This window comes from Astatotilapia calliptera, chromosome 18 (genome assembly GCF_900246225.1).
Source record: "Astatotilapia calliptera chromosome 18, fAstCal1.2, whole genome shotgun sequence".
In the NCBI taxonomy this organism is placed as follows: Eukaryota; Metazoa; Chordata; class Actinopteri; order Cichliformes; family Cichlidae; genus Astatotilapia; species Astatotilapia calliptera.
In genome coordinates this window covers 26,571,070-26,597,089 of record NC_039319.1, presented here as the reverse complement: position 1 = coordinate 26,597,089, position 26,020 = coordinate 26,571,070, and the positions used below count along the sequence as shown (strand labels likewise).

General features: G+C 39.1%; 1 protein-coding gene and 1 long non-coding RNA gene across 2 annotated transcripts in view; one reads left to right on the top strand and one right to left on the bottom strand.

The window, feature by feature from the left end:
* The window catches only part of LOC113009917 (probable G-protein coupled receptor 158), an 82,436-nt gene that overhangs the window by 15,648 nt on the left and 40,768 nt on the right, over nt 1-26,020 (top strand). Inside the window, exon 3 of the mRNA XM_026148573.1 lies at nt 23,585-23,687. Coding sequence (XP_026004358.1) covers nt 23,585-23,687 — 103 coding nt within the window. The remainder of the gene's footprint in view (nt 1-23,584; nt 23,688-26,020) is intronic.
* On the bottom strand, nt 18,653-20,799 carry LOC113009918 (uncharacterized). The gene is made up of 2 exons (XR_003270263.1): nt 20,049-20,799; nt 18,653-19,255 (listed from the first exon to the last, which is right to left on the bottom strand). It is a non-coding gene; the product is annotated as an uncharacterized LOC113009918 (long non-coding RNA).

The window sequence follows — 26,020 nt, the reverse complement described above, 5'->3', positions numbered from 1 at the left end:
TTCTCAGCAACCTTGCTGGACAGAGGAGCACCATTATTTCTGGCTGCAGCTCAGCTACCTTTTATAATGAGGTTTGAGTCCTTCTGTTCTTAAAAAAATTAATTATCTGTACACATGTGGCCATTCTGCAATACAATCAGACCGTATAGGGTGAGAAAAAAGGGACATGAACATAAATGTTTGCTTTTGCCTCACTGTGTGGAATTTGGTGTCCTTATCAACCCCGGCACATTGCTGCGGAAGAAGAGGATTGAAGCTTCACAAGTCTTAAACTCAGTATAAATACTGTATGTAAGGAAAAGGATACCCAGCTAAATGGGAAACGGCAACAGCCTGTGCAGATGTTACCACTGAAGGATGTTCAGGTGTAAAGATTATGCAAATTTTTCTACAATACGAAGTACTTTATTTGTCAGAAAAAGAAGACGCCTGACTGCCTTTTACCTGCTTTAACAGTAGTAGTTGAAAAAAAAAGGGTGATTCTGGGAGCAGAGAAGACAAAATGTAACCTGCTCTGCTCAGTCTTTTCCTGTTTTGCAGTCCTTTTTCTGTTTTGTTCAGCCAGAGGCTCTTCATCTCTCCTCAGGGAAGTGTGAAGCTCCACAGCCTAAGTTGTGATGAAGTGTTTGAAGACTTAGTGCATCTGTACACCATTCGGCAATCCATGCATGTGTTTACATTTATTTCATTTTGCTTTTTTCATCATCAAAGAGACCATAAGGAGTAAAATTCAAAACTGCATTAAGGAAGTTCAAGCTAAGGTAAATAATTCCTCAATTTAATGAAGCAAGCTTTGCTGTGGAGCTAAGCTAAATTTTGCTTTATAGTAGAAAATCTTTTTCCTCCTGCAGAGCCCTGAAGGCAATATAATAAGCATAAATTCACATTAATGGACTGAACCATATCATCACAGAGTATTGCCACTTTGGGTGATCCTATAAACATTCATGACTGTGTAAAGTTAACGGTTTCTTTCCAAATGAGCCCTCTCATACAGTAGAGACGTATCTTATTGAATTAGGTATGTTATATAGCATCGATGGCTGTGTCTGACTGACACAGTCCAGATTACCAAATGCATGATTTGAAGAAAATATTACAGCGGGAAACAAACTTTAGAAGAAGCTTTGATGAAAAATGATCAGCAGCTTTTATTAAATTCAACTGAACTAGCTTGCAGAGACTTTTGAGATAATAATGTGGAAATACTTAAAAAAAAACCGAGGACAGCATTTATTTGTTGTGGGCTCTGAATTGGAAGTTATGTTTATTAGTAACCCACTTCACATGAAAATGTAAAGCCAATCATCCATTTTTTGCTAACTGTTTATCCAGTTCACATTGGTATGGGAGTTAGTTTCTCTTCCAGCTAGAGTGCATGTTGCCACGGTATCACAGGGCTTCGAAATGTTACGTATTTCGGTTGTTTAAAATAACAGATTTCAATTCAGTTTTATTTATATTACAATCACAAAACGGTTTATAGTGTAAGGCAAAGACCCTGCAATATTACAGAGAACCCAATCAATCTGATGATGAGATGGCAGGGAAGAAAAACCCTCTTCTAACAGGAAGAGAGCTGCAGCAGAAGCTGGCTCAGGGAGGGGCAGCCATCTTTAAATTAACCCCAACTTCAACTTATTAGTGGGCGAATGTAAAAAAAAAAGATTGAAAAGGAAAATAGTGATTCCACAAACAACAAACAGGACAAAATCTAAACTACAGGAGAGAATAGATGAAAGTTAATCCACTGCAGAGTTAAAAGAGGGTTGTGAAAGAGAAGTGCTTATTGCATTATGGGAAGTTCTCCAGCAGCCTGAGCCTATAGCAACATAACTAAGGGCAGATTCAAGGTCACCAATAAAAAGCTTTACAATTTAACATTTCAGTGAAAATAATATGGAGCACAGAGACAAGTATGTCATTTTACAGATGTCAGAAAGTAACAGGCATGCCAGCTCAATACAAAGTTTTAATAAGTAGCTGTTGCTGCTCTGTGCAGTTAACAGGATTTACAGTATTTGACTTCTTTAAAGCTTAACAGTAAAATTATTCTTTTCTGTAATCATGTGTCCCAAGAGACATGTTACTGATCTGAACAAAAAATCAACTTCATAAATAGAGAACATAAATGGTAAATGGCCTGTATTTATATAGCGCTTTACTAGTCCCTAAGGACCCCAAAGCGCTTTACATATCCAGTCATCCACCCATTCACACACACATTCACACACTGGATGTGTGTGTGAATGGGTGGATAACTGGATATAAAAAAATGTGATATGTAATAGGCTGTAATTCTTCAGCTTCAGCTTCCTCGTAACGCTAATGCAGTAGCTAATTATTAGTTAATAACAAACTGCTGTGTTTTTAAAGATGCCATCGATGCCAGTGTGAGTATCAGTCTTCTCTCTTTATTTTAATTTCAGTAAATATAACAGCTGTTCAATATTCACTACAAGACGTTGTGCTCAGCTCATTTCATGTTAATTGAAGTAAATGAAGAGACTAAACATTACAAATGTGGGACCAGAAATTTTTTTAAAAAAGGAAAAGGTTTTATGAAGTTGGACTGAGAACTTAGAATCCAGTGTTTCTGGACTTTAGCACTGAATCCAGGAAGTCGTAATGAGCTGCTTTGCAGACGTCATGCGTCAGCGTTCTATAACTGGTTATTTTTTTATTTTTTCCAATTCTGTAAAACAAACAAACAAACATTTACTGTCATATTATTTTCGCTTGACAGCTATGCAAGTGGGAGCTGTGTGAGTTCAGGACCCAGGGTCTATCAATTGCAGTAGCATATGTCTTAAAGGGACAGTCAGTTGTTTTGTGAATTTATTTAATAGAAAAAAAGGAAAACTGTTTGTTTCGCCAGTTTGTGTAAGCCACCATGCCACCTTGAATACAGTGGTTGAGATGTTGTCTGTGGCTATATACGTACTACACCAAAGGCGGAGGAGACGAGAACTCGGAGACGTTTGCCTGCCGTAGAGACAGTTCATGTCTGCACCCTCAGACTCAAGATATGAAGGATCATACCTATGTTTTGTCATCTGAGAAATGATCCCCTTCATCAAAGAAGATTCCCAATATTGTTGCAGTTACTTGTTATCAGCAGAGTAGACATACCACCCTCCCATCTCCCGACAGCTGGCGACAAGCCAGCTAAACAACAACAACAGCTGGTTATAAGTTAATGTTATGACAGCTAGTGTCAGCTCGAGTGTCTTAAAAATGACACTTTCCCTCTGATAAACAGTTTTAATACTTAATCACGCTGTATGAGAGTTTATTCACTAAGCGTCAGTGCACAGAGTTCAGAACCACTTTAGAGAAAGTTTCACTAACACCGTGGATACATATTGTACTGAGGTAAACAGTGACCTTTCAACCCACACTCACTACAGGGGTAAGAGTTGTTTGTCCTCCAGCAGCCACCGTAGCTAGGAATTTGCACTTGAATTGGGAAGGATGCTGACATCTAGTGGGGAAAATTTACATACTGTAACTTTGTGTTTTTTGCCTTATGATTTCGGCATACATTTTGCAGTGTATCAGTCCTATTCTGATAGATTTTAGTGGGCTTGATGTTGTTCTCCTATATTTAGAATTTTCAAGGCTTGTTTTGTAGTGTTTGAAACTTGAAATAAACTCTGTAGCAGATCTTTGTAGCTCTTTAATACCAGTTTTCCCTCCATATTATTATTACAAAATCATCTTAAATAATTTTCTTTAATCCTTAATTAGGTTGATGATGCGTGGTGTGATGCGAGTAGGGATGGTGAAGACACAAATGCTTATAGGAATAAGAAGAGGATGAGAAGGGGAGAGAGGAATTAAGAATGACAGCAGAGAGGGACAGTCGTCAGGGAGGATTCATCCTCCACAGAGAAACACCATTCACTCTCTAATCTGCTGCCCGCAGCTCGGCGGCTGCCACGGCAAAACTCAAGAGCCTGTCAAGTCGGCAACAGCAGTTGGATCTTAATTGAGTGAGGCCTCCCAGACGAGCCCATGTGGGGAGCTGGAGACCACCCACCCAGATGTCTGTGCGGGAAAACATGAGGGTTCATCTCATAAGTCTTAAAATGCCAAGCGAGACTTTCGTTCCATTCCTGATACATTTCCTAAGGCTGCTCAGAAAATCTGTGGTGACATTGTGAATTTCTTGCTCTTAATATAGATCACAGCCCTTAAATTCTGAATTTACAGACCTATCGTTTCTGTCCCTCTTAATGTTCTTTAAGTGTCACTCAGCTCAGTCCTCCCGGTGACACTCTCCACAGTCATAGCACTGTCTGTAACAGCAACAAGCCACCAATCAATAACTGGCTATATATCTCAGTTTTTGCCTCTGAAATTGGTGGAGAAATTCCAGACAGGCTTAAGTCCAAGGTCTCCTCTCCTCAGACATCCAGTATTTCAGTAGCTGGTAGTCTTGTGAAACAACAGCAGGCAGCTTCTCTGCCCAGGGGACAGAGTGATTGTAATGCTTTTAGGGTTTAATGCTTTCAGGGTATTTATAGATCTCTGAGGGACGCTGAGTGCTCTCTCTCTGTCTCTTTCTCTCTGCCTCTTTTCCTCTCTTGCCAACTCCCATCTTGGTGTCGTGTTCACAGCTTTTTATCAAATTGCACAGTGAGAAATGTGAAACAGGTACCACAGGCTGCAGTCCAAACATGGGGGGCCTGTATGTGAAAGTGACAGATAACTTATTCTCAGGTTTCAGTACTTCAGCAAGGAAAAAAACTGTATTCACCTCCATGTTGTATGTTTTGCATTTGATACCTAGTCTATCGTGTGATAACGTCGTGTGGTATTTTTCTCAGGTTGGCACTACGACTTGTGGTTTTGTTTGTTGGAAAGAGTGGCATGCACTGCACTCACCAGGTGATAGTGGGTTGTTATGAATGTAACAGTATTTTCTGAGTTTGGACATTCGTCTCACAAACATTTTTAAAGCAAAAGCAACCTTAACGTGTATTTTTGTGGTACTTAGAAGACTAAGATTTAAACATTAGTTAGTTTCCTGGAATTAAAGACGACAGATTTGCTGTTATCGAATGACAGCTGCAGGCACAGTTTCCCTTCCTAGGGCCCTGTTTTTGTCCTCATGTAAGGCCAGCATTATGCAATCAATTCTCATCTGACTTTTTTCTACCCATACCTTTGAATCACCCCTCTATGTTAACAATTTGTATGAGGATTTATATGTTTGGGACAGGTAGAGGACATCATCTTTAGCTATCTAGCTAGCTGTTAAGTGTTGCAATATCTGCAAAAACAAAAAGAAGGCTGGATGGGAGAGATGTTACTGTACAGCTGGTGAAGACTGCCACATTAGCATTTTTTGGTAGTTACTGGGAAAAATACATTAACTGATCAAAGAAAATGCTGCTGCTCTGTTTGATTCTAGTGATTAGAGCTTGCCAAAAACTGGTTCAGAAAGTTCAATTGAATTCAGTTTTATTTATATAACACCAAATCACAACAGCAGACACTTCAAGGCACTTTGTATTATAAGATAAAGACCCTACAATAACACAGAGAAAATCCCAACAGCCAGACGACCACCTACGAGCAAGCATTTGGTGACCGTGGGAAGGAAAAACTCCCTTTTAACAGGAAGAAACCTTCAGTAGAACCAGGCTCAGGGAGGGGCGGGGCCATCTGCTGCGATGGGCTTTTGGGTGAGGGTAAGGAAACAGGACAAAAGGGAATTAGTCCCCATAGACTCATAAACGTCCAAATTCATGATAAAATCAACATGTTTACAGATTAGCACACAAAAACAAAGAATAAAAACATTGTTATTTTTCCATCCATCAATCCATTTTTCTCCGCTTATTAAATTCTGGGTCGTGGTCGGGCTGCAGCCTGTCACAGGTGTCATGGGGCGAGAAGTGGGGTATAAACTCTACACATAGAGACACTGACACTCACATTCACAGCTCTGGCTAATTTAGAATTACTGTTTAACCTAACCTGCATGTCTTTAACTGTGGGAGGAAGAGCACCTGTGGAGAGCTCACACAGGCAGAGACAGAACATGCAAACTCCACACTGAAAGGACCCTCAGACCTTCTCACTGCATCCCATCAGTTGTTGTTGTTTTTTATAATTATTATTATTATTATTATTATTTTGTTCCAGTAGAAAATTGCAAATAATCACATAAATCCACTAAAGTGAAAATGATGCATCACTGTAGTTGAACTACATGTCGTGTGAAAATAAAGTACTTTGCCTGTAATAGAATTTTCACAGTAAATCAGTTATACAGATTTTTCTGTTATTTTTTTGGAGCTTGCCAACATTGTGATAATCACACTGAACTCAGATGTTTGGCAGCTCGTTCAGGAATGCAAACAGATGTCATTATGTTGCACACGCACGAAAAATGAAGAACATTTGCAAGCAGGCTTGATGTACTGAATGTTAGGATGTTAGATGTGGCTAATGGTTAGCACCGTCACCTCCCAGTTAGAAGAGCCTGGGTTTGAATCTAGTCCCAGTGTCTTCGTCATTTGTCTCTGGGTACTCTTGTTTCTTCACACAGTCCAAAGACATGGATGGGGTTATGAGGCTACTTGGTAATTCTACATTGCTTGTATGTGTGAACGGTTGTCATTCTCTGTGTGTTAGACTATCAGCCTGTTCAGTGCCCTGGATGTCACCCTCACCCTGTAAACCTGTATTGGATCAGAAAAAGACGAATGGATACAGTCTTATTAGAGCGGTGGCATGAGAAGTATATTTCTTGAAAAACTAACCGAGCTCAAATATTCAAAGGGTTCTTTTTTCCAAAGCCTATGTTAGCAATAGTTCATTTGTAGTGTAAAATAGTTTGTCGTAATTTATATTTGAGCAGCTCACATTGATCTGAGAAAATCCAAAGATCAGGTGTTTCCACATGATAAATAAAGCTTTTGGGCTTTCTGTGATTGGCAATGCAACCTTGAATTTAAGCCAAGTTTTCCAGGAAAATATTAAGGTCAAATTGAGCCCCCCACTTTCGACACACACACCCACGCACACACACATTTTGCCGAAAGTAAGATGCAATTATAAAATACTTTCTCACTTTGAGCACGCAGTCTGATCAAGGTAATCCATCAAAGTGAGACACGTCAAGCGACCATTTCACAGCCCTTTAATAGTGGCTGAGGAAAAAAAAAAGGCAGGCTGGCCTTGGCCCCATTAAATTCTCTGGCTTTAGCTGTGTGTGTGTGTGTGCATGGGGGTATATAATTTTGCAGGAGCAGCTCTGGTGATGGGAGACATATGGAGCTGTGTGCTTGTGAGGCAGTTTAGAAGTCCTTGGTGACATTAATCTAGTTTTGATGGTCCATGTCAATCTTCTGCACGACATGCGTGTTTTCTGTATTATAGTCCTGGGAACTAGTTCTGAGAGATTTATAGGCAAATGCACAGAACCCCTGAAGTCCCGTAGAGTGATTTCGTTCAATCTTCTGTGCACGGGATAATAACTGCGGCAGGTTGTTCCACTTGTGAAATTTTAAATTCACCCATCGAACATTTCAAACGTTGCTTTTTCTTCTCACAAAACAGCAATACTATACCTTTCATACAAGGCCTAAAACATGTGCAATTAACATATTTTACAGGCTTGTTTGCTGTGTCTTACAATCCACTGGGGAACCAGAGACGGCTTCTGCTGTGAAAGCACAGTCGAATTTAATAAATGCAACGATTTGGATGCTGGGAGCCCAATAAAGATCTAAAAAAAAGCATCATATTTCATCCTTGCCTACCTCAGTGTCCCGGGGTATATTTTATCTTAATGAGTCTTCAATTCCTTTGGAATAAGCAAAAAAAAAAAAAAAGAAGTTCATAATACATGCCTAGTCTGCTTCTGTGGCTGATATCCACCCATCCAAACATTTTGGCCATGATCCAGATTAATTCCTTTTTGGAGGAATAAAAAAAAGTGCCTCTTCCTGTGTTTTGTAGACTTTAATTCCACAGGTATGCTTATCTCCTGAGAGAGAAGACAGGCAAATAAACGCTCACAGATTTACTCCAGCAGTAGATGAACTGTAGCTTTCTCTGCCTCAGTTTGCAGTTTTAATACGTGCTGGGCTCCCATTGCTGTTGTGTATGGAAAACCTGATAAAACAAAGGAAGGGGTTTGCATGCAAATGGCATATTTTGAGAAAGCACCCTAATACTGTTGAAGGATTTAGTCACTCAAGCAGCAACAACACAATTGCTGGGACATTTGAAGTTAGAAACCCCCAGACCATGAAAGATGATTCATCTACCCACGGGGATGTAGAGAAGTCAAACACCTTTAATGCTACGTGTGCGTGTGTGTGTGTGTGTGCATGCCCAGGCTTTCTTTGCACCATGTGTTTGCCACTAAATTTACTTTATTTGCATAGATATAGTGAATCAGCTTTGCCACTTTTAGAGAGAGAATGAGACACTATCCTCTATTGCAAACCTATTTTTAGCTCGAGCAGTATGGCACGAGGGGTGACAGCGCTGGCCAGTTGGTTGTTTGCTCCACCACGTTGGTCCAAACTGAAATGTCTCAGCAGCACCGGATGCATTGCCATGAACATTTTAACAGGCACTCATGATCCACACAGAATGAATCATTTCAGCATGACCATAAAAGGATTTGACAAACATAAATTGTGCAACTGAAATCACATTCATTTAGTCAACAATAGCACTGTTATGTCTTACAAAACAGTAACGCAAGTAAAATGTGTAATATGTATTACACTATGCTACGAATATTTTACTAGATATTTTGTGCATCTTGCTTGTTGAGCTGTTATGCTGAAAATATTTTGAGCATAAACACTTAAAATCTTTAGATTGCTGAAATATCTGAAGATGATTTCTATCAAAATGAGATGTGTCTTTGGTGGGATGTGTTTAGTTTTATTTATTTATTGTCTACATCTGCATCTCATTACTCTCCTGTACCCAATTCCTGATTGCCTTCATGTGTATAAACAGCCTTGTCTGCATTTCAGTTTTTGTCAGATCGTCTGCTTTTGCCTTGTGGAAATCAACATTATATTCTTGGACTACCTTTTGTTTGCTGCCTTCTTTGGACAGGAACTACCAGTTTATGACCTCAAGGTGCTTTTATATTGTAAGGTGAAGACAAGAGCAACAATCAAATGACCACATCTGAGCAAGCACTTAGCAACAGTGGGAAGGAAAAACTCCAACTTTAAACTCTTTTAACAACTTTTAAGGGAAAAAAAACCGAAGAACCAGGCTCAGGGAGGGGCAGCCATCTGCTGCGACTGGTTGGGGATGATGGTAAGAAGACAGGACAAAAGAAACTCTGTACAAGAGAGATGGAAATTAATAACTAATGATAAGATGCAGAGTGGTGTATAAACACATAGTGAGTGAAAAAGGGGAGTGAACAAGAAACACAGCATCTTGGGAAACTCCCAGCAGTCTAGGCCTATTGCAGTGTTACAAAGAGAGGATTCAGGGTCAGGCTCTTCTACAGACGAGCAGCCTGAAAGCTGAAGGCTCTGCCTCTCATTCTACTTTTAAATATTTCAGGAACCACAAGTAAACCAGGATTCTAAGAGCAAAGGGCTCATTTGGAATGATATGGGATTATGACATCTTTAAGATAAAATGTTGTCCCTTTGAGTCCTGAATCTGCATTTGGATCCTGCAACCTTGAATTTCATGACATAAACAGACTGACCAATATACATGATAAACATGGAAACAGTGTCATGAATTACTGTACCATACTATCGTCTAAAACTGCTGAAGGATTCTGATGCCATGAACATTTCTTTTGCACTCATCTCTTTTCCTTCCCCATGCGTTTATATGCCACATTTTATTTTGTTAACTTTTGTCTACTTTTGTCTCTGTTTGTGTTTTGTCCTGTTTGTTGTTTAGTTGTCTCTCTGTGATCCTTTGCTCTCACTCACCAAGCAGATGGCTGGTTCCTGTTAAAAGAGAGGTCTTCTCACAAGCACCTGCTTGTAACGAATCATCAGATTCTTCACTGCAGGATCTTTACTTAACTATATGAAATGAGATGACTGTTGTTAACTAGCGTTATATATGTAAAAAAAAGAAAGAAAAAAGAACGTAACATGTATATGATATAAGTTGTGATGAAATAAAAATAAAGATGGTAGAAAAGTTTGAGAGGGAAAAGAAAAAGGACTGAAAACACATAACATGCTACCAGGACATGGCACAGATGTCCTTGGTTTCCATCACTAAACCCAAAAAATAACTTGTAAGTATACCCATCTGGCACAGTTCACATTTTGAAGCAGTACCTGCTAAGTTCTATCAGTCACTCAGTCTGTAGCTCATAGGAGAAATGCCAGAAAGAGGTGAAGTCTCTGAGGTGTAAAGCTCACATACTGTTTTCCAAAAACAGAAAACATGGAAGCATCGTAACTCCCAGGTCTGTTTGTCTACACCGATGCACTGTGGAAGCAATGATTTACTGTACCTGTTTATTCTCTCAACCAGTGAACTTCAGTTCAGACATTTATATCCTCTGCAGATCATCCCTGCTGCTTGCTGCTCCCCAGTTTGGAGATTTGGGGCTATTTGTCAGCTTTATAAAACTGATCAGTGGGTTAGTTGAGAAGAAAGCCTTGGCATATAGTTACTATCCTTACTTTAGAAAAAAATAAACAAAACATTATCCAAAATGACATGTTGTTAAAGTAGAGTTCAGCTAAACTGCCACATTTTAATATTTTTATACTAGATTTATATAACCTTTAATCAGAAATGCATTTCTCTGAAGCGTGGCTTTGTGCAAACAAATTACCAAATCGCCGTTACCTTGATCAGGTTAAATGTTGAAGTTGCAAGGTTGCAAATCTAATGATGCATTTTGTAGTCAAAATTAGTTTAAAAAAATATAATTATTTTTGAATTGTTAAGCACGTATTAGAAAGCTGAAACCTTTCTAATACGTGTATGGCTACATTCAGGGGGCAGTTAGCTTAGCTTAGCTTAGCTTAGCATAAATAGTAAAAGAGGGCTAAAAAGAGCTACTGTGTCCTTGTTTTTAAAAGATATACCTACAATCATCATTTAAAACAGATAATATCAAAGACACATCGTGTTTTATTTTACCTTTAACTTGCATAGTTAACCAGTGATGTTAAAAAAGTGAACTTTAGATAGCTATGCTAGTTTTTTTCTCCTGGTTCCACTAAATAAAGTGAAAACAGCAACTTACAACCAAAAGACAAATAAGTATTGTTCTCAAAAACACACTTCAAGCAGGAGTTGAGTTTTGAATAATATGAATATAAAATGAATTTGTCAGTGGCTGATTCATGGGCTGTGAATACAATCTGACTGTTCTCCACAGCAGCAGTCCCACGGGGGGATGAGACCAAACGCAGCGGCCATGAGAAGAAACACATACAGTAGGAACTGTAAACTACTTTATTCAGATAGTGCCATCTGTGATAACTCCTGGGACCCATTATATGATTCAGATTCTTTGATTTTTCGTTTCAGTGATGGATGAAAACTCAGTGAAGCACTGAAACCCATGCGCAGTCTTCAGCATTATAAATTGTGCACCCTTTTCTCATGCTAGAACTGAGCCAGAGCTTAAATATATTTTGCTATAAGTGCAAATATTTCGGAAGCTCTACATAGCTTTACTACAATGGGAAGCTAATGCTTATTTTGAAGCCAGAATTGCTAAAAGCCTTAATGTTTGAAGAATACTTTCAACACAATAAAAGTGCCTCTAATTTTGATTTCATATTAGGAAAGACCTGGAGCAATTCCCTCTCCAAGCAGAAACAAGATGAAATTATACCTGCACATGCTCGGCAGGATTCTCAGTCTGTGTGTCTCTGCCGCAGGCTCATTTTACTATGGCAGAAGTTTTGAACAAAAAAGAAAGAAAGACAAAAAAACTACACTGAGGTATAAAATCTAATTTTTGAATACACAGTATTTTTCTTCTGCTGTCGAAAGTTAAAGGTGACTGCAGCAAGTTAATCTTTAGGTTCTTGGTTAAACAATAACTTGAGCAACTTATCCAAATATAGTCTGTTGCTAGGTAACATACAAGATTTGATCTGGGATGGTAGATCTGCTGTGGTAACACAGGGCTGCAATTACCCCTGAGCCACATGGGCACAATGTAAGCACCTTGTACTCTACTAACATTTTAGAAAGAAAGCTGTGTTATCTCAAATGCGTCCATTAAAATAAAGCAGCTGATCACTGAATACTTTATAGTATAAAATCTATTTGAGTTGAAACAACTTTGATAGAAAGTCTGATGACATATATACCTGTAGGTGATTGCATAAGACTCATCTGAACTAAAAAGCTTCTATAAAAACAAAATTTAAAAAAAGCACACAACTTGATGCCAGATATCTAAAAGAATTTAAACTAACAGTATATACATTAAGAGAAAACACATGATTACATGTTTACTTTAAAGCATGTTTTTATTCTAATATTTTTAGTGCCACTGTTACAATTGTCCCCTGGGGGTGTTTGTTACTTAGTGTAAATTCTTGTGTTTAATGCATCATAAGACCGACTATGTAAATAATGGGGTTGGGTCACATATATTTTATGTGACAATGTTGTACGATGTCGTGTTGATACAGGGACACCAAATAACTTTTTATTAAATAAACTAAAACAGTCTGGGAATACATGAAGAAGAGGGCCGATTTCATGCATCGCCATTTTTAGATAACATCGGCTTAACTGGTTGGTGATTGCACTGAATTTATTTCACATTCTGCGACTGATTGCAACTTGTGGTGATTTAATAGTTGCCCAGAGCTCGAGGATGTTGCATGCTCACAACCACTTTTAATCGCAAGGCAAGTGCACAGGTCGCCTAATGAGAGGCAACCAAAATAGTTACAATTTGACTTGCTTGTTGACAGCTTGCAAATAATTGCTGTCTAACTTATAAATGCAGATGACTGCCAACATTTTGCCTTCAGTCTGAATGAGTCTTTGTCACTGAACACAGCTGGCTGCCAGTTGTATTCTGATTATATTCCTATACAACAGTAAGGTTCCCAAGTATAAATGTAATAATTAAATTTTCTGTCCATGTAGATGGCAACAGATACATGATTTTCGATTAGTTATCAAAGTTAAGTGCTTTATTATCAGAAAGAGATGGCATGTAATTACTAACTATCCCCCATTCAGTTCTTCCGCTGGTCCAGTTCAGGTTGGCAGGGCAAGTGGAGCCTATCCCACCTGTTTTAGCGTAAAAGGTGGATACACCAATCCAAGCCTGTGATGGACAGGACAACCACCTATGGCCAATTTAGAATCACTAGTTAATTTAATGTGCATGTCTTTGGATTGTGGGAGGAAGCTCGAGTACCAGGAGAGAACCAATCCCGTCTTTAAGTGATGACGTGATGAATCCTGCTTTCGGGCCCAAAGTACTCAGCATTTAATAAGGCTGTTGTGTGCTTAACATGTTTTGATGCGTTGTATCTTCTTCTATTTAATCCAACAAGCCCCTACAAACAGTCAGTGATCACTGTCGGCCTCTCTCAGGTTTTATTACCTCTATTCATTTTAAAGCTCAGTTTTTAAAACCTTAAAATATAAGTACAGCTCAGCCCATGCAGCACTTTATTAATGACTAACCTTGTATTGTGGATGGATTATCTCAGTTGTTCTCCTGACTGAAGATCGGTCCGTTTACAGCATCCTGCCATGCGATTGCATTTGTCCCTAACCATCGGGAACCCTCACATTAACTTTTATCGAGTGGAAAAAAAGTTAGCGTTCATCCTCCAATTTCACTGTGTTTATGTTATGCTAACATAGCTGTGTCGCTAGTGATCACGTAGCACATCGTTATATACCAGCTAGCCAAACTTCAGTTACCCTACAAACGTCACTGCTGTTTATTTTCCTGTCTTCATTTATGTCAGAAGTGATAACAGAGCTGTATGTCTTAATTTGTTTTGTAAATCCCACAGTCAGAACATACATACAGAACATACAACATTAGGGTTGCCTACTCCCTGAAAAATAAATAAGGGACACCTCGTGGCCAGGGCCGGGCAACCCAGTTGTCTTCACCCTTCCCAGTGTGGTAGCTCTTTTTTTGTGTGTGAAATTATTTTTTAATCATTTGACTTGAATTTGATTTAAGCAGATGCATGTTCTTTGTGATATGACCATATGGGAAACAAATGATCATTTAGCCATTTATTTTTAGCTCAAAATGACAACATTAATACAATAAAACAGGACTCTCTCTTAAACAGAAGCCTGTCATGCTTAGCTTTTGAGAATATAAGTAAATCTTTCTTTAAAAGAACTCTGTCCCGCTTAACTTAAAATTATATAAATTAATAGAATGCAATAGAACGAAAAACATTCTTGTAACAGTGCACATGTAGTGCATTTAGTACAATTGGCTTCAGTTGAGGTATTATTTCAGCTTTTCTAACGCTAATCAGCTGCTCCTGTTTGTAAACCCGCTTGTTCCCATGATTACGCATCTTAACTCATCATCATTATTCATCTATGTATTACTTTTATGTATTAGTCATCTATTTGTTGTAATCATCTATCCTTGCAGTTGTTTATTACACAAAATAAATTATATTATCACAGTTCTGGCCACATAGCGCTGATATTCACTGCACATGCCCATATTAACCTTAACCAGAGGGTTTAAAAAAAAACAAACCAGTGTTTACATACCATATCTGCTTCTGCCGTGGCCTGGTGGACAAAAAATTGGTTAAGGGTTCCCCGAGCTTTCACGCCCCTCATGTTCTTCATGTGCCCACCATTAGAAGCATGCCTATGGAAAAAGTGCGCCGGCACACAGTGCAGTACGCTTTATAGGTGTTATCGTGCACTTTTCCAGCCAGGTGTTTTCCTTTTCCCATTCCTCCCTGTACTTTTGCAGCCTTTTTTTTTTCTTTCTCTGAGTGATCAAACATTGCTGCTCTAATGCTGGGCTTACACTGTGCGATTTTTGGCCCATTTTGAGCCGATTTTTGAGTCGTGCGACCGATTTGGCGATCGGCCCGATTTTGGCCTTCATCGTGCATCGTGTAGTATACGTGGGGTAACGAGAAGCGATTAACACCTCACGACCAGCTCCCGATCATCAATCGCTCGTGAGGGTGTCACCGCAGCTGCTCACACTGCTCACGCGCAAACACGTAAACGTCTGTGAAAAAGATGGAGCAGCACGGCTGTGCAGCGTGTGATCTGGACACAAGCGATGGAGGCACAACTTGTAGAACTTTGGAAAGCTCATCCGAGCCTTTTCGATGTGGCATCACAAAATTATCACGACCACAACAACCGTGAAAATAGTTGAATTTACACTGCTGCTCAATCACAGCTGCCTGATCAATGTTTTTCATTAGCAATTTAGCAAAGTTGATGGTGGTGGTGTGTCTGTGTGAGTGAAAGACGGAGAGAGAGAGCGAGCAAGCGACAGATTTTCTGTTATAACCAGTGTTGGGACTAACGCGTTATTAAGTAACGCGTTACAGTAACTACGTTATTATTGTGGTAACGAGCACGGTAACTAGTTATTATGCTAAAATCAGGAACGCGTTACTCGTTACTGTGATTTAGATAGGGTCGTTACTCGTTACTTCGTGTGGTGGCTATCGCGGAGCTTCCACAGATTCAGTAACATTAGCAAGTGGTGGAGGCCCGCAGGTGGATGAAGGAAAGGGGAGGCAGAAGGAAAAGAGACCCGAGGCGGCCGCCGGTCCAAGTGTGAACTGAACTTCAGGTAAGAAGTTATGACCTGCAGTCTCTCTGGGTCAGATATGAACCAAGTTTAGGTGGAGTTTATTTTCGTTATTCTGACTTTTTCCGTACTGCGTGCTAGCTAGCATGACGGAGTTTCTATACAGCTGGGTGGGTGCTATGAAGCTAATGATGTTGAACTTTATTTTGTTCATAAGTTATTAGAGTTGCCAACCGTCCCTTCTGGTATTCAGAGAAAATATTACGCGTTTCTTATTGAGGTGAAAAGGAACAGTTTGTCCCGTAATTCAGCTACAATGAAAAAGGCACAAAGCTGGAGTTATTCTGTGTTTACGCTGCACAGCTGCCTCTTCTTCTCTCATCCTCTCCCCCTCCCTCTTATGGAACTCCAAAGTGTTCAAAATTAAATAAATAAATAGGTCAAGATGAAATAAATAACTATGTGAATAAATAAGACACAGATATGTAATGTGAGAATGATATTGTGAAATAATGGAACACATTTTGAAAACAATGCTCATTATTGTGAAACATATTACATTCTGCTATATATATTTTCTTATTATTGTGAAATATTATTTCATGGTCATTATTTTTCACAATAACAGAGATTATTCCTGAGGCATTTTATTTATTTCCAGCCGTTTATATTCCAAAATGACCTTTTTTCAAAGTCAGTCTTTATTTCAAAATCCCGTTTTTCCCGATGGTCTATTTATTTCATAATGCGACTTTTCAGCAGAATGACTTTGTCTGTCAATCAAGAAAGACAGGGCGGAGCCAGTTGTATGATTGGTTGCTCCTTTACTCAGACATAAGTAATAGCACATGAATTGTCGATTTAGGTTTAATGGTGCAATGCATCTCCTATGCAGCTGGCGGCAGTATGCAGCTCAAAATAAACTTAAGGCACCGACAAATGCAAAACACTGGGCGCGAATAACGTTACAGGTGTATCAATTCTTGTGAAGGGCATGGCTGCAGGAAACAAGTCCGTTTCTGAGTTACTCAGAGAACTTGCTAACCGCTTAGATTGAACGTCTTCACCTAAGTCTGCGTATTGCAGCAGTGTACTGGAGATGAAGTGGTCCCTGGTCCAAGTTCTCATCACAACCGCACAGTGTTAACGTTAGCAAATGCTAACGCTATCACAGCTAGCTCCACTCCACGAAACGCTGTTTAGGGTAAGTAACGATATGTTATTATTGCTTGGTTAGTCTGTCTGGCAAAAATGAGCTTTTTAATCAGTTTAGTCACAGATTTTTTTTAATACTGTTTTTTATCATAGCAAAGAATTCTATAAATTAGGTAAGAGAAAATAATTGTCTTCTGGGTTAATGTCTGTATTACTATTTACATTGTTGTAGGTAATAGTTATTCATGACTGTTTTAAAGTGGCTTATCTTCTGTGCTAATATGGAAGACAAGTAATCTATGTGAAAGAAAAGAAAGCAATTTTAGTTCAACGTAGTGATTTTGTAAGTGGGTATAATTTGAAAATGCTTTTACTAATATAGTGGATGTTCTTTAAATATTTAACATTTAAAGTGTGTGTCACTTTACAGACTCCAACTTCAGTTTTGGTTTGGTCTCACCGTTGTAGGTCATAACACAAACAAGTCGTCAAGTCAAGCAGCTGAGGAAAGGGCTTAAGGAAACCATGGTATGGCCGCTTCTGACAGAAAGATCAGACATCATTCCTCCTTTCTTACCAAGGGAGTCAGAGACTGCTCCCTGTTGTGAGGTAAGGTCAGGTCACATCTTTTAACATCTGAATAGTAAAGCTATTTGGTTAATTTATGAAGGATGAACATTAATTGTTGACACAAAACACCAATATACTGTTTTGTATGCGTGGGTTAGTTGAACAGCTGGGTTACATTTAATAAAAATACACCTAATGTTGCTGATGCTCTTAAGACTACAAGATAAGTAAAGCTATAAAATGACTGTGGCCTGCCACAGAAGATGAAGATGAGGAAGAAGAGGAATGCTCCCGAGGATAAATGCAGAGTGGCAGGTTACCTTCGGTCCTTCATTGAAAATGGTAAGTCTGCTGCGATAGGTATTTTGCCATTGGTTTTCTCTGATTATACTTTGGTAAATTACATACAGTCCAGTGATCTTGGGTCATTAACAAAGTACACTATAGTAGAGCTGGGCGATATGAGATTTTTTCATATCACGATATTTATTTTTATTTATTTTTTTATAAAAAGGACAAGAGCGGTGAGGTCTATCGCAATAGTTTAATTTTTCTATTGAGAAAAAGTTATTTCGCAATACATATCGTTATCGTTCTATCGCCCAGCTCTACGCTATAGTATAATTTTGTTTTGTTATTTGCTCCATGCAATACATAAGAGTGGTGGCATTATCAGTTGCACTAGAATTGTATGTAGACTACTTTTAGCTTTGTTAACATAAAAATATCTATAAAAGCTACAACAGCAATTTGAGTGGGGCAAAAATGTCTGGTGCCCTGTATGTAAGTGGTCATCTTTTATGGTATTTCTCCATAAAAGATTCAAAATAATGAATATAGGATGTCATTATAGTTTAAAACAATCTTCTGTTGCAGCATCTTGTGCACAACAAAAAGCCCTCATCAAGTTTTGGACAGGATGGGAAGTCTTGCTGAGAAATGACTGTGGAAGTGGTCAACAGCAATCTTCCAAAGTCTTCCACCGGTTTTGAAGTACTACGTCTTCCTGCACACTACTGTACCTATGAGTCATTTCTAATGGACATTCAGGTGTGTCTCAACTCTACTGACTCAGGTTTTGGTCTGGTTTACGATTGATTCCATAACCACATGGTAAAATTAGACCATTTCTTCTTTCTTGCATCACATTACTGTACTCGGTGTTCAAAGAAACGGACAATCTAGTGAGTTCTAGTTCTTTTTAATACACTTGACAGTGAAAAATACAGAGTACAGGTGTGCATTTATGGCTTTTTTAATATAAACTGATGAAGAGTTCAGATATCAAAATCAGTTGTTCACTGTACATTATAAATTACACAATATGTTTTGTTTATACTCGCTACTGATACAAAAAAAATTTCTAGAAAAAATTATTTGAATTAAGATGTTACACTACTCTACTGTGTTCATTGTATTAAATCTGCTCAGAGTTGACATGTACTGTATATCCAACCAAGAAATGAATATCATTAAAGTGACAGCTGTATAAAACAAATCCTGTTTTATAGCCACTCACTGTTTTGTTGAAAATGAAATTGGTTATGCTGTTTTGAGTCAGTATTAGCTACAAAGCTGTAGAAATTAAAAAAAAAAATAAAAATCCTCCTGACATAGAAACTGATTAAATGTAATAATGTCTTTCTACAAGTGATTTTGAAGTATTGGTAGCACAGCAGGGTCTTGTTCATTCAGTGCATCTGGGAGCTGAATCTCAGGAATGGTGATCTCATTTGATGGGCAGCGATTATGTTGTCCTGTCCAGTCCACACCATAATCCTCATCAACCTGAAAGAGCATGCACATGTTTTAAATCTAAACTGAAGAGGTGTTTCCTGCAGCTGTTCCTAGATGGACTTATTGAGTCTGCCAGGGCCTATGTGAGTTGCTTAGGCATTGGCTACCAACTAATTATTCATTCACCCATTCTAGGTCAGGATTGGTTCTCTTCAGGTATAACAAATTTAACTTTGTTTAAAGTATTGCCATCTATACCTGACAGGTGGGATAAAAGAGAATGGCTTGGGAGGCGCACAGCAAATCTCAAAGTTTTCCAATTAATGCTGAAAGAACCAAGGATGTAAATGTATTCTTGTTTTAGCTTTACCGAAGACACCAGAGAAAGTATATCTATAATGCTGCTGAAATAGACAAAACCATTTCAATAAACTCGCTATTTAACATCAACCTTGTTATGCGTTATCAGAGAACAATCAACTGCAAACAGCAATGAAACATTCAACTATGTACTATTTAAAGCACTAATGACCCTGTTGTCTAACAAGATGTGATAAGTAAGTAGACTGTGGAAAGCTGGTGGGTCTACTCTCTGTGTAAAAGGTTCCTACAGGCTCCACTGACCCCAGTCTCCGAGTTAACACACTAACAGCTAACACTGCTAAACGTGTCTCAACGCCGAGATGGCGCCGATAGCTTTAGCCGTAGCTGCCCCACTTAGTTTAGACAGTAACAAAAAAAAGTAAGCGATAATAATTCATTGTCAAACGTCATAATTAAGGTCAACACCTAAACAATGCTGTGTACAGAATCACACAGGTGCTCAATTACAGCATAAACTTACCTTAGACCATCCTCCGTCATTTTCCTCCTAATTGTGCTCGGAGACACAGAAAACGTATCGGCAATTACCCCGACGGTTATCCCGGACAGCACTAAAGTCCTGAGTGCTGCACCGGGATTTCTAGACGTGGACGGCCAACATTTGAAGACTGTTCTTCCTCGGCGTATTCCAAACGAACACGGTGCTGATTTGATCTTAAACCTTTGACAATGCTGTCATCGATGCGAACATCTTGAAGAGCAATTATCATCCCAAGCATTTCAGAAACATCTAAACGACTCAAAACAGTATCTACAGGTAAATGATCCCTCTCTATCTGATTTGCTTAAATGAGCAGAACTGGCTGAAGTTCACACCAGTCCGCCATCCTCCGTGACTTTTGACCTAGCACGCTGTTGCTAGCTGCAGTAGCCGTCCGCGGAGCCGCTATCCAGGAAAACTAGTCGATGGTAAACGATAAGCCAATAGGTGCAAAGGTCCAGCCCACTTACATTGATTGACAGACAGCTGCATAGGAGATGCATTGCACCATTAAACCTAAATCGACAATGTGCTATATGTCTGAGTAAAGGAGCAACCAATCACACAACTGGCTCCGCCCTGTCTTTCTTGATTGACAGACAAAGTCATTCTGCTGAAAAGTCGCATTATGAAATAAATAGACCATCGGGAAAAACGGGATTTTGAAATAAAGACTGACTTTGAAAAAAGGTCATTTTGGACTAAAAACGGCTGGAAATAAATAAAATGCCTCAGGAATAATCTCTGTTATTGTGAAAAATAATGACCATGAAATAATATTTCACAATAATAAGTAAATTTATATAGCAGTATGCAATATATTTCACAATAATGAGCATTTTTTTCAAAATGTGTTCCATTATTTCACAATATCATTCTCACATTACATATCTGTGTCTTATTTATTCACATAGTTATTTATTTCATCTTGACCTATTTATTTATTTAATTTTGAACACTTTGGAGTTCCATACCCTCTCCCGTTTCTACTTCAATCATGAAAACTGATCAATGATCAGCTTTTCTCTCTTGTTTGTTTATCGCTCACTTTGTGCCAGAAAGAGGAAACCAGCGGATGTGGCGCTAAACAACAGCAGCACGTTTAAGCTTGATCAGCTGTTGTTAGAATTTATTTAATATTAATTTCTAGTATCAGCTGATGTTTGCTGGAGCCACAGCTGCAAAAAAGCTGCTGGTCATGATATGGTTTGGTTATCTGGTGAGAGGGAAACATGAAGATGAAACCAGGAGATGTCCTTACTGAATCATCAGAGCTGAGCAGGTGATGGAGAAACAGGTTTACCTTTTAGGTGACATGAATGAGTTGAAGGGAAGTTATGAACTGTTTCTGAGAGACAAATAACACCAGGATCCTTTTTTAGGTAGCTGACAGCTGGTAACTGTGCAGGGGCGGGTCTAGCAAAGTGTTGCCAGGGGTCCATGTAGGGCATTAAAAGGGAAAGGGGGGCACAAAGAAATACTTTTCTTTCTTATTCTCATTTAAAGTGTCTCGCTTTTAAAAAATAATTATCTGAATCTTACGACAAACGATTGATAGATTGATGCATATATACCATCAGAACAGTGAACATCACTGTCACAACAGTGTTTGTTTTCATTCAAAGGCTTTATGATTTTTCCTATAATGGTGGGCCAGTCTCTAGTCAAAATGCCCGGGCCAATTTTCTGTCCCAGTCCAGCCCTGTATGCAGCTCATCTGCAGTCTGGTGTTACCTACATCTTCCTATTCAGAAGACAGAATTTCTGAGTTCTGAGTACAATCGAAAGCACCACGACTGCAGTTTTTGTGTTGGATGTAAAAGGCGCACATGACGTGGGAAAGGCGTGGGATTTCTCTCGTGGAAATATGCATTATACATTATACATTATATTTTCCTTTCTATTGGTAGGTGGCACAGTGCACTTGTGGCAAGTAAGCAAGCTAGAAGACTGGCAAAGTTATGGAAGAAACACATTAACAAGAGAATTCTGAGTAAAACCAAAGTTACTTTCCCTAGTAACTAGTTACTTTGAAAGTAACGAGTAACTTGAAGTAACTGAGTTACTTTTGAGAGAAGTAACTAGTAATCTAACTAAGTTACTATTTTAAAGTAACTTACCCAACACTGGTTATAACCTTCATTTTATGGAGGCACAGTGTGCGCACTCAGGTCGCATCAGAGCATCGGGCCGTATAGTGTGAGACCCTGCATCGTGACCTACCAACTTCTAACCCCTGTGAGTCAATCGTGCAGTTTGAGCAGGAGCTGAATAACGTGACTGAAAAAATCGCACAGTGTCTGCCCAGCTTTAGGTGACTGTCATCCGAGACTTGCACCGCAGTGTCGGCGTTTGTTTCCCTGTTGGCCATGCTTCTTTTTGTGGTCATCTGTTGTCTTCCGGTATTTTCTCCGCAAGTGACTTTTCCTCGACCAATGAGATAAGCGGTAATCTGAATTGTCATACTCGAATTGTCATAAGTGTGCTGTCAGCTCATTGGTCACAAAGCAGGAGAGGGGCTGGGAATTATGTTTTCAAACAAAGCGTTAATTCCATTAACATTTATAGACTACTTTTGATTCTCACTGTATTACGGGACAAAGTGCGTCCCTTATTAGCTCAGTACGGGACGTGTACTTTTGTTTCTAAATATGGGACAATTCCGTTTTTTAAGGGACCGTTGGCAACCGTATACAACATACAATATTATATATAGATGAAGCTAGCGAGCTAACTCCCTGCTAACTTCTAACGCTGTTAAATTTCATAAATTCAGTTTTCATGGATGCCTGGATGTTAAACCTAATTGTTACACCTGGTAAAGCAGCCACACTGATCATTTTATTACAGATGAAAGAATTTAGACAGTTTTTAACTCTCAGTGATGCCGCAGTGATTGTGTGACTTAGGGACATCAGACTTAAAGGCCGGATGCAGGCACAGGAAGAACGTGTCAGCTCCACACAGAAAGGCCCCAGCTGGCACATCTGAACCCAGGACCTCCTTGCTGCACCACTGACTTGATAACTTTGCAGATAATTTTTCTAGAAGTTAATAAACAATCTTATTGTATAACTTTAGCTGGAACTAGTGAATTTGGATCTTTTATTGCCTAAAAGCGTTGCTGATGTTTGCTGATCAGATAATCTATTCTCTAACTAATCATTTCAGCTTCAGGGGAAAAATAGATTCATACTTGCATCTGTTTTTATTATTGCAGTGTGTGTGTGTTTTGTTATGGTTCTGACATCGAAAATACCAGAGAGAATTTATGATTTTACGCCCACTTGCTTTTGGATTCAAGAAGCAAACAGAGCTGAGTTGGCTGAGCGATCATCTTCATCCTCCTCCATCCTATTGTTTTATGTTCACGTAATTTCCTCCACCAGCTCCTCGCTCTTAGTCATGCAACTCCTTCCTGTGATAATCCTGTTGATTACAACCAGAGGAAAGTGATTTTTCTTTTTTGTTCTAAACTAATCTCCACCTGTCTCTGTCTGTTCTTTTTCCTCCAGTGCACTCCCATTGTTGGCCATGGATTTGTGTTGGACAAGTACAAGTGCCAGTGCAGGAGAGGATTTTACCATCCGAGCCGAGTGGCGCTCAATGGCTTTAAAAGTAGGTTACAAAGCTCTCTGTAATAATAATAAAAAAATGCATATTGCAGTGAGCTGTCAGATCAAAACTTTGAGTCTTGCAAAAGCAAGCTTCTGGGAATTATGGAAAAAAGAGGAAAACAACCACCTTTTTTGAGCTGACAGTCACACATTTTGTTTGAAATTCTTGTTACAGCTTTGAAGGGGTATCCTGGGGTTTGTGAGGTTATGAAACCTCAAGCTCCAGTCAAGGGAGTTTGACTGCTCTTATGTTGAAATGTCTACTACGTTTCTATTCTGAGCTCCAGTGGGAGCCACAGGTGGCATTCGAATCACAGACCTGTTGGATTGTGTGACGGCTGCGTAGATGTAGAACACAAGGTGGAATAAATTAGAATAAATGTTTAGTTACATTTTATTTGACCATTTGCCAGACGGTTACTGTTGCTATGCCTGTCAGGTTTTTTTGTTCTTAAAGGGCGTACGGTGGCAGTGTCACAGTGTGGAGTAGAGAGGACCTAATGCAAGACTCTGCACACTGAGGCAAGCCTTTGTGGCCGATGAAAAGTGCCATATGAAACATGAACATGCAACCAAAACCAGAAACCAAGGTGCAAAAATAGGAGGAAACCTAACAGATGTTTTCACAAAGAACAAAACTTTATTAAGTACAACTGTTCAACTGCTCCTTCACAAATATTTAATCAACTGACCAGAGCAACTCAATGCATTTAGGCATGTAGACACAATCAAGACGAGCTGGTTAAAGTAGCATTTCACAAACTGCTGATCTACTGGGATTTTCCTGCATAGTTGTCTCTAGGAAAAGTATCATAAATAACCACCTCTTACAACAGTGCATGCAGAAGAGCATCTCTAAATGCACAGCACATTCAAACCTTGAAGCACATGCAGAAGAAGACCACACCAGATGCCACAAATACGAATTCAAACAGGATCGCCAAAATGGGAGACTGGAAAATTATTGTCTGGCTTCATGATTCTCAGTTACTGATGCAACTTGGTTGGAATTTTGAGTAAACGACGTGAAACCAGTGATTCATTTTGCCCTGTATCTATCCATGGTTCAAGCTGCTGCTGGTGGTGTAATTGTGTGCAGGGATGTTTATCAGCACGCTTTTGGCCCCTTAATAGCAACTGAGCATTATTTAAACACCACCTGAGCATTGTTGCTGACCACATAGATCCCTTTATGAACACAGTGTCCCCATCTGCACAAATCGCAAAGCTCCGATGATCTTAAACTGACTTTTTGAACAGGGCAGTGAGTTCACTGCACTCAAATGACAGATCTTAATCTAGTAGAGCACCTCTGGGGTGTGGTGTCAATCTGACGTAAATCTGCAGCAACTGTGTGACGCTATCATGTCAATATGGACCCAGATCTTTGAGTGATGTTTTCAGCTCCTTGTTGAATCTGTGCCACAAAGAATTAGGAAAGTTCTGAAGTCAAAAGGGATCCAATCAGGTGCTAGCAGGTTTGACCTAATAAAGTGACAAGTGAGTATACACAGAGGTCTGATTAGGCAATAGACATAAAATGGGAAAGCCACAGGTGTGCATAATCACCACAGGTGAACGTAATCAAGGCAATCAGACAGACAGGAAACATCTAACCTAGACATGGGAAAAAAAACCTTCATAGTAAAACAGCAAATAAGAGAACTAATACAGATGTAAATACTAACTCTTAATGAGACGTCAAACTAGGGAACAAACAGGAACCAAGGCAGAAACAGAGAAGGGAAATCCAACGAAAACACAAATCAAACTTTAAACTCTAACAGCAAAACAGAAACCCAAGCTTGAGACAGAAACTCAAATTCAGAGCAAACCCTGGCAGTTTGACAGTTTAGCTCCTCTGAAACAGCATCTTTGACCTCAGATGGCCGTAAATGAAATAAGAAAGCTGTATAAGCATATTACAGGGAACATATTTATTTTGTTTTCTATTGATTCTAAGCTCAAAATAATCATATATCATATACTGAGCCTTAGTTTATCCTGTGTCTGAAACTATTTGTTTCAGCTCGCTTCAATCACGCTTTCTTTGAATCAGCTGCCCTTTTTAAAACAAAAGGTTTGAACAGCAGGAGGGGTGGGCTACTGTGTTGTGTGCCTGAGATGATCACTTTAAAGATATCCAATCTCACTGACATGATACAGAGCCAAGATTAGAGCGCTTAGAACAGTCTGAAGTCTGAGCTTCTGGCTGTGATCACATTATTTGGCATTTTGGTCATGTTTAATATGTGCATCCATCATTGTTACAGAATGACAGAAAATAAGGAAAAGCATGACGTCTGTTTTATGTAGCTGAAAGGACATAGCTAA